Source organism: Cebus imitator, unplaced genomic scaffold, assembly GCF_001604975.1.
Source record: "Cebus imitator isolate Cc_AM_T3 unplaced genomic scaffold, Cebus_imitator-1.0 Scaffold121, whole genome shotgun sequence".
Taxonomy (NCBI): domain Eukaryota; kingdom Metazoa; phylum Chordata; class Mammalia; order Primates; family Cebidae; genus Cebus; species Cebus imitator.
In genome coordinates this window covers 1,701,420-1,711,439 of record NW_016107436.1, presented here as the reverse complement: position 1 = coordinate 1,711,439, position 10,020 = coordinate 1,701,420, and the positions used below count along the sequence as shown (strand labels likewise).

Genomic DNA, 10,020 nt, shown 5'->3' with positions numbered 1-10,020 from the left:
GCCTGAACCCAGGAGGCGGAGGTTGCGGTGAGCCGAGATTGCACCAGTGCACTCCAGCCTGGGTAACAAGAGTGAAACTCCGTCTTAAAAAAAAAAAAAAGAGTGAAAACTCTCACATAGAAAATACAAGAACATTTCCCAAAACTAAGGAACAAGTTTTCTGAGCACCTATTAGAATACATTTTATTTTATTTGTATTTCTTTTTTTCGATGGAGTCTTGCTCTGTTGCTCAGGCTGGAGTGCAGTGGCACAATCTTGGCTCACCGCAATCTCTACCTCCTGGGTTCAAGCGATTCTCCTGCCTCAGACTCCTGAGTATCTGGGACTAAAGGCGCATGCCACCATGCCCAGCTAATTTTTTTGTATTTTTAGTAGAGACAGGGTTTTACCATGCTGGCCAGGATGGTCTCAAACTCCTGACCTCAGGTGATCCACCCAGCTCGGCCTCCCAAAGTGCTGGGATTACAGGCGTGAGCCACTGTGCCCAGCCCGAATACATTTTAAGAAGACCTATACCTCAGAAAAGGAACCTAAAAGCTTCTAGAGAGAAACAAAACAAAACAAAACAAAACAAAAGTAGACTGTTTATAAAGAGGCCTCGAAAGGGCATCAGCCCCCTGGACACCAATATCAGAAACTTGAAGACAATTGAACAATGCCTTCCAAATTCTAAGTACAAAAAGTAATTTTAAACCTACAATCCTATATTTAATTAATTATGAATGAAGAATATGCTAGTTTAGAATGTACAGTATCAAATTTTCCATTTACTCACCCTTTCTCAAAAAGCTACAGCAGAATATGTTCAAGCAAAATGAAAGCAAATCAAGAAAGAGGAAGACAATAAATCTTAACCAAGTCAGAAGCAACTGTGCAGAAGGCCAACAGAACAGCAAGTACAGGGCCGGGCGCAGTGGCTCATGCCTGTAATCCCAGCACTTTGGGAGGCCAAGATTGGTGGATCACCTGAGGTCAGGAGTTCGAGACCCAGCCTGGCCAACATGGTGACACCCCATCTTTAAAAAAAAAAGAATAGCAAGTACAGAATGGAGTGGGAGCATGGAGGGATCCAGAGAGATGATTAAGAAATTGATACAATGGCTGGGCGTGGTGGCTCACATCTGTAATCCAAGCACTTTGGAGGCCAAGGCGGTCAGATCATCTGAGGTCGGGAGTTCAAGACCAGCCTGACCAACATGGTGAAACCCCATCTTTAAAAAAATAATAAAAAATAGAAAAATTAAAAAAAAGAAATTGATATATTTTACATGTGTTACCAAGTAGAAAGAGGTGTTTTTACAGAGCTGTTGGAGGGGAGAGAAGGCAAGCCAGAGATTTAAAGAGAATGCTAATTTGAAAATGTTAATTCCAAGAAAATAAGCTTTAAAAAACAAAGGAGAAATAATCATAGTATGTTAGTTGACTTAAGAGAGAACAATTCTCATATCCGTTTGGAATCCAAGTCATAGCATAAAAATTTATATCTGTAAGCCACCTTATACTTATTCCATTTCAACCTGCTGATTTCACATAGATAAAAAAAGAATTTTGGGCCGGGCGCGGTGGCTCACGCCTATAATCCCAGCACTTTGGGAGGCCGAGGCGGGTGGATCACGAGGTCAAGAGATCGAGACCATCCTGGTCAACATGGTGAAACCGCGTCTCTACTAAAAATTCCAAAAATTAGCTGGGCATGGTGGTGCGTGCCTGTAGTCCCAGCTACTCGGGAGGCTGAGGCAGGAGAATTGCTTGAACCCAGGAGGCAGAGGCTGCGGTGAGCCGAGATGGTGCCATTGCATTCCAGCCTGGGTAACAAGAGCGAAACTCCTTCTCAAAAAAAAAAAAAAAAAAAAAAAAAAAAGAATTTTAGGAGTGTTAAATGACATACATTAGTTAGTGCCATCACTCAAAGAACTATCAGTTGTCACAAGTCTCACCCATCTACTACTGTGGTCAGACTGGTTTCAGTAATCAGAATATACCAGTAATGCTGTCATTCTGAGTTTTGGTTCTACCTATAAGTATGTGAAATTTGGGAAGTAACAACTAGATGTACCGTTTTCTATAAAGCTAAAAGAATGGTACCTTTCGAAACTCCTTCAGAGTTAACACAAGGGTCCTATTAGAAACTGGATTTTTAAAATGCTAAAAATAATTTTTAAAGTTTATATTTGTAATAATTACTAATATTAATGTAAACATTATGATGTCATGAGAGGCGTAATATTTGGTTGGTGGATAAGGCAAAGCAGATACCAGGGCAACTTGCCTCATTCCATGCAGAGCAGATGCTCATGGCTCTTTCATTTGTTTTATATTTGGCTATTCTAAATTCATATTTGAAAGTTTTATATTTAATTAAAAACTATAACCATACTTGGTTGAATTCTATTTCATAATGCCCTTTTGTTTTGAGGTGGGGTCTCGCTCTGTTATCTAGGGTAGAATGCAGTAGTGCAAATACAGCTCACTGCAGCCTCGACCTTCTGGGCTCAAGCAATGCTCCTGTGTTAAACTCCCAAGTAGCAGAGACTATAGAAATGCACCACCCAATGCAGCTAATTTTTTGTTTTTTGTAGAGGCGAGATCTTGCCATGTCACCCAGGATGTTCTTGAATTTCTGGCCTCAAGCAATCCTCCTGCCTCAGCCTCCCAAATTCTGGGTAATAATGCATTTTTTTAAAAGCCTATCTGACTTGAAGATGGAGACTTAATCTTTAACAACGTTCTTAGGAATTTTCCTGAGAACAAAACACTCTGTAGAGATAACTGAGATAGAGGCTGATATACAGATTGTGATTAGGTTAAAAAAAAAAAAAAGTCTCAGCCAATTATGTTATCACTTGCCTAGGCCTAGCATTTAGTATTTTTCTTTCCTGAAAGTTTAACTTGCCCATCTTGAGATTAACTTGCCCACTGTCTAGAATACTCCAGAGTAAAAAGTCACCAATCTGACTGAGGCCAAGTCTGAACAGCTGAACAGTTTGAATTGTTAAATATTATTCAAAAAGAAAGTTTAGGCTAGTTGTGGTGGCTCACTCCTGTAATCCCAGCACTTTGGGAGGCCAAAGTGGGAGCACTGCTTGAGCCCAGGAGTCTGAGGCCAGCCTGGGCAACATAGCAAGACGCTGTTGCTACAAAAAATAAAAATTTGCTGACCTTAGTGGTACATACCTGTAGTCTGAGCTACTTGAGAGGTTGAGGCTGGAGGATAAAAACCTTTTTTTTTTTTTTTTTTTTTAGAGGGAGTTTTGCTCTTGTTGCCCAGGCTGGAGTGCAATGGCTGGCATAATCTCGGCTCACTGCAACATCTGCCTACTGGGTTCAAGTAATTCTCCTGTCTCAGCCTCCGGAGTGGCTGGGATTACAGGCATGCGCCACTACACCTGGCTAATTTTTGTCTTTTTAGTAGTGACCGGGTTTCACCACGTTGGTCAGGCTGGTCTCAAACTCCTCACCTTAGATGATCTGCCTACCTCAGCATTCCTAAGTGCTGGGATTACAGGCATTAGCCACTGCACCTGGCCAACTTTTTGTGTTTTGAGATAGTCCCATTCTGCTGGAGTGTAGTCGCATGATTATGTCTCACTGCAGTCTTTGCCTCCCAGGCTCAAGTGATCCTCCCACCTCAGCCTCTCTCCCAAGTAGCTGGGACTACAAGCATGTGCCACTGGGCCCAGCCAAGCTTTTAAAAATTTTTTTGTAGAGACAAGGTCTCACTATTGCCCAGGCTGATCTCAAACTCCTGGGCTCAAGTGATCTGCCCACCTCAGGCTCTCAAAGGGCTGGGATTACAGGCATGAGCTATCACGCCCGGCTGGAGCCTAAGAATTTGAGGCTGAAGTAAGCTAAGATTGTATCACTGCACTCCAGGTTGGATGACAGAGTGAGACCCTGAATCAAAACGACAACAACAACAACAAAAAAGGAAGAAACAAGCAAAGAAAGAAAGAAAAGGCTCTACTATTACTATTGTCAAATATACCACTACATATTGCTTACCAAAGTTTTAGTAACTACTTAAGAATTTGATGTAATTCATGTATTCCCCTAGCAAACATTTCAGCAGCTCTGTACACTATGTGGAGTACAGAATGAAGTTGCTTTCAAGGGAGGAAAGGGCCACTATAGAAATAGACATATAATGTCTTTTTTTTTTTTTTTTTAAGAGACAGGGCATGTTGCTTAGGCCAGAGTACAGTGGCATGATCACAGCTCACTTGCAGCCTCAAACTCCTGGACTTATGCAATCTTCCTGTCTTGGGTTCTTAAACAATTCAGAAGTTCTATTATTATGGACTCAGGACCTGGTCCATCTATTTGTCTCCCTTACTTATTCAGCAGTCAGCTTAATAATACCTCCAAGCAAATAATGGAAAAAGTAAGGTTCAGCTCCTTAACATCATTGGCAACAGTAATTTACCCTGGTTTCTGACAAGGTGTTTTAGTGTAGTAAGAGTTGTCTTATTGCATTTTTCAGTAATTTTCTATTTTAAATCAAGATTATATTTTATATTTTGACCTTTCTAAATATTCTATCTCAAGTCATATTTCTTTTTTTTTTTTTAGCTTTAGTAATTTTCTTCTTCAGAGTAACTATTAACAATTTTACCTTAATAGCCTCTTTAGGAATAAGTAAAGTGTTCTATTTTCTACCCCCATTGTTCTTACTTGTGCAGACTCTGCATGTTCCAGCATCTCTTCAAATTCCTGATACTCTTCATCATCTGGCTCAGCACCTGAGAGGCGAGCTGCTCTGGCCATGAAATATGGAGGCAACTCTCCAATTGCTGTACCGATACCCTAGGTGAAAAACCAAAATACTTACAATGAGGTTCTGTTTTCAACACAATGACACTTAATGGATCAAACCTACACTCTTCTGTAACACCAGAAGCATTTTGAGATGCAACATATTGAGGGAAAGCATATGCGACACAATCAAAATAATAAGAGTTTGAATCCTGGCTCTAATTCTGACCTATCTGATGCTTGGCAAGATAATACACATAAAACCCTTAAGACAAGTCAGGCACAGTGGCACGTACCCGTAGTCATAGATACTCAGGATTCGGAGACAGGAAGATCACCTAAGCCTGGGAGTTTGAGGCTAGCCTGGGCAACATTGTGAGATTCCTGTCTATTAAAAAAAAAAATCTTGAGACAACACCTGGCGCATTGTAGACATTAATTTTAGTTCTCTAGAATCACTACTTAGAGTCTGTTAATTTTATTACTTGCCCCCACCTTTTTGAGATTCAAATTATCTGGTAATAAGAATTCACCAGTGGCCGGGTATGGTGGCTCATGCCTGCAATCCCAGCACTTTGGGAGGCCAAGGTGGGTGGAACATAAGGTCAAGAGATTGAGATCATCCTGGCCAACATGGCGAAACCCCGTCTCTACTAAAAGTACAAATATTAGCTGGGCATGGTGGTGTGCACCTGTAGGCACCTTTAGTCCCAAATACTCAGGAGGCTGAAGCAGGAGAATCGTTTGAACTCAGGAGGCAGAGGTTGCAGCGAGCCGAGACCATGCCACTGTACTCCTGCCTGGTGACAGAGTGAGACTCCATCTCCGGAAAAAAAAAATTCACCAGTATAAATGTTAGATAAAAATTCTCTAGGAAATCTTCTGGAATTTCGGTAGTTGCTTTAATTTAAATACAACTTTTCTTCTGTTAAAACTTTTAACCGATTGTGGCCAGGAAGCCCTTTGAAAACTAAACATTAGGATGAATAAGTTTTTTTGTTTTTTTCTTTTTTTGAGCTGTAGTCTCGCTCTGTCACCCAGGCTGGAGTGCAGTGGCGTGATCTCAGCTCACTGCAACCTCCATTTCCCCGGTTCAATCTCCTGCCTCAGCATCCCGAGTAGCTGGGACTACAGGTGCCNCGGGTTTCACCATCTTGGTCAGGATGGTCTCGATCTCTTGACCTCGTGATCCACCCGCCTCGGCCTCCCAAAGTGCTGGGATTACAGGCTTGAGCCACCACGCCCGGTCCATTTTTTTTTCTTTGAGACAGTCTTGCTTTGTTACCCAGGCTGGAGTGCAATGACGTAATCTCAGCTCACTGCAACCTCCAATTCCTGGGTTCAAGCCATTCTCCTGCCTCAGCATCCCAAGTAGCTGCAATTACAGGTGCCCACCACCATGCCCAGCTAATTTTTGTATTTTTAGTAGAGAAAGGGTTTCATCATGTTGGCCAGGCTGGTCTCGAACTCCTGACCTCAGGTGATCCACCTGCCTCGGCCTCACAAAGTGCTGGGAATACAGGCATGAGCCTGTATACCCAGCCCCCAGCACCATTTATTGAAGACTGTGCTTGTAAATGTTGAGGACAATATTAACAAATCTAAACATAACTTGGTGTGTGCTATATTTTTGATATGACAAGACAATTACAAAGAAGTAAAGAAGAGCACACATTTGACCTATTAATTAGTACATTCCTATAGTACGTCTGAAACTTTTTAAAAAATTAATTAATTTATTTCTTTGAGATGGAGTCTTGGTCTGTTATACAGGCTGAAGTGCAGAGGTGCAATCTTGGCTCACTGCAACCCATGCCTCCCAGGTTCAAGTGATTCTCCTGCCTCAGCCTCCCAAGTCGTTGAGAATACAGGTGTGAGCCACCATGCCCAGCTAATTTTTTATATTTTTAGTAGAGATGGTATTTCACCATGTTGGCCATGCTGGTCTCAAACCCCTGACCTCAAGTGAGCCACCCACCTTGGTCTCCCAAAGTGCTGGGATTACAGGAGCTAGTAGCCACAATGCCCAACCCTATGTGCAAAACTTAATGTTGATTACTGTGATGCTAATACATTTAAGGTATATTTTATCTTTTTAGGATCCTAAATATTATTTGGGGAAGAAAGCCACCATACCAGCCAAGTTAACTAATTTAAAACATGTATGAAGCCAGACCTAATAAGCCACTTAGACAATATACACTATGGAAATTTGTAAGAGGCAGTTATCATGGCCAGCTGAGACAGCAGTTTTCATTTGTTGGCCTTAACGTTAATCCAGCAATGTAAATAATTTTTGAAAGAACAAAAGTATAATATTAAGAAAAAAAGGACCAATTGATATACAAAGTCCCTCTTCTAGAATGTTCCAAGTATCTTCTGTTATTCTAACATTTTTTTCATCAAAAGACTAATGTCAAATTTATAAAGCATATGCAACTAGTATAATAAATTTGTTTCCACAGTTTATAAAAGAGCAACAGGAAACAAGACAATTTTTCCTGTCTTTCATATTCAACAAATTCAACGCTATGGTATTTCCTTTATAATTCTTTTAAAGCAAAACATAATTGCTAACACTTACTGTGTTTCAAAACTCTGCTGCTTCTGAGGGTATGGTATTCACGCTAATTTTAGTGAGTTAAGATTTGTAAATGATATGTTCGATAAGCTTTGATTTCCTAAGAAATTGCTAGTGGGAAAAAAAATTACAGGAACATAACAAATCCAAATAAGTTAAAAAATAACTCAAATGGCAACAGAAGTCTTTAACCTCAATAATGGATTATTCCTCAATAATGGATACCTGAATAAATTTGGGCATACAGCAAAAAAGAAAAAAAATTGTGTGGATTAGAATCCATCCACCACTGAATACGCTGTCTAAAAAATTCTGTAAAATGAACTTAAGAAAACCACAAAAAGAGTAACTGGAACAACTGAAAGTAAAATTGCCATATACAATCATACAGCCTGATACTTTAACTATAATAAGGTTTGGTTTATATTAAGAAATATCCGACCTTACTTTAGTTAGCATATAATAACTCAGAAATGAAATGAGTCCTCTAAGAACACAGTATTTTGTTGTTGTTGAGATGGAGTCTCGCTCTGTTGCCCAGGCTGGAGGGCAGTGGTGGGTCTCGGCTCACTACAACCCCTACCTCCTGGGTTCAAGTGATTATAAGTCCACGCCACCATGGCTGGCTAATTTGTGTATTTTTAGTAGAGGTGGGGTTTCACCATGTTGACCAGGCTGGTCTCAAACTCCTGGCCTCCAGTGATCTACCTGCCTTGGCCACTCAAAGTGCTGAGATTACAGGGATAAGCCACCATACCTGGCCAGAACACAGAATTTTAATCTAAAAGTAGACATGTGCTCCCTTCAGCAGCACAGATAATGAAAAATTGGAACGATACAGAGAACATTAGTATGGCCCCTGCTCAAGGATGATACGCAAACTCATGAAGCGTACGATAAAGAAAAAAAAAAGTAAGACATATGACATTTACCAATCTAATATTTATATATATTTTATATAACTCTCAGATAAGTTCTAAGAGTTTATCGGGTATAGATATACTGGAAGAAGGTCAGGCGTGATGGCTCATGTCTATAATCTCAGCACTTTGGGAGGCTGAGGGGGATGGATCACTTGAGGTCAGGAGTTCAAGACCAGCCTGATCAACATAAAGAAACCCTGTCTCTACTAACAATACAAAATTAGCCAGGCATAGTGGTGCATGCCAGTAGTCCCAGCTATTCGGGAGGCTGAGGCTGAAGAATTTCTTGAACCCGGAAGGCAGAGGTTGCAGTAAGCCAAGATAGCACTATTGCATTCCAGCCTCGGCGACAGAGCAAGACTCTGTCAAAAAAAAAAATTGGTATAATAAAGATCAACTATCTATCCTTTTCTGATATAAACTATATCTCAGGGTAACTAAATTACTGAAAAGGAAAAGTTTTCCTTGCGGTGGCTCACTCCTGTAATCACAGCATTTTGGGAGGCCAAGACAGGTAGATCACAAGGTCAGGAGTTCAAGACCAGCCTGGCCAACATGGTGAAAGCCCATCTTTACTAAAAATACAAAAATTAGCCGGGCCTGGTGGCATGTGCCTGTAATCCCAGCTACTCAGGAGGCTTAGGCAGGAGAATCAATTGAACCCAGGAAGGTGGAGGTTGCAGTGAGCCAAGATCACCGCACTGCACTCCAGCCTGGGCAACAGAGCGAGACTCCATCTCAACAACAACAACAAAAAGTATTATTTCGGGCCTGGTACAGTGGCTCATGCCTATAATACCAAGGGTTCAAGACCGGCTTGGACAACACAGCAAAACCCTCCATCTACAAAAAATTAGCTTGGCATGGTAGCTTGTGCCTTTAGTCCCAGCTATTCATGAGGCTGAGGTGGGAGGATTGCTTGAGCCTGGGAGGTCAAGGCTGCAGTGAACTGTGACTGTGCCACTGCACTCCAGCCTGGTGACAGAGCGAGACTCTGTCTCCTGTTAATAAGTAAAAAAATAAAAGTGTAACTGGGATACTAATATTTTATAACCTCTAATAAAATAATGGCCTTATGTAATAAAAAAATCATCCATGGTGCTAATATCACAAAAAGGAAGGACAAACAAACATTCTATCTCATGACAGAAATACACAAGGCTATGAAGTATACTCCTATTTACAAAAAAACACAATTTATCAACTCAAAGGAAATTTATCAACTCAAAGGAAACAGAAGGAACAGAGCAACATGTTTGAATTATACTAATTAGAATTTAATCAGTAAAATTCAGACCGTTGGAAACTATTTGACAATTTCTTTAGCTTAAATTTGAGAAGAAATAAATATAATCAGAAAATTTAAGAGACTAATATAGTTTCTTTTAGGTGTGATAATGGTTTTTAGGCCCCAAGGCTGATATATTTACAGATGATGTGTGACATGCTATCTGGGATCTTCTTTAAGATAATTGAGAAGACAATGAGAAAGGGTATAGATACAACAATATTAACTATTAGTTAATGTTAGCTGAAGTTGAGTGAAAGTATATTAAATTCATTTTATAATTCTCTGCACTTTTGAAAAATTTTCCACAGAAAAAAGTAGGACAGAAGTGTAACATTTTACTCAAAACATGAACATGAACTTCTACTAAGTTCAAATGCAAAGTTCCAATGAAATCACTTGAACACGGGAGGTGGAGGTTGCAGCGAGCCAAGATCATGCCACTGCACTCCAGCTTGGGCGCCAGAGTGAGACT

General features: G+C 40.5%; 1 protein-coding gene and 1 non-coding gene across 5 annotated transcripts in view; one reads left to right on the top strand and one right to left on the bottom strand.

Moving 5' to 3' along the window:
* Positions 1-10,020, bottom strand: part of VMP1 (vacuole membrane protein 1) — a 144,742-nt gene that overhangs the window by 65,390 nt on the left and 69,332 nt on the right. For all 4 annotated transcript variants that reach the window (XM_017539815.2, XM_017539813.2, XM_017539814.2 and 1 more), the window contains one exon: positions 4,673-4,804. In XM_017539815.2, the coding sequence (XP_017395304.1) occupies positions 4,673-4,804 (132 nt within the window). The remainder of the gene's footprint in view (positions 1-4,672; positions 4,805-10,020) is intronic.
* LOC119472872 lies at positions 8,130-8,238 on the top strand. The gene has a single exon (XR_005202054.1). It is a non-coding gene; the product is annotated as a U6 spliceosomal RNA (small nuclear RNA).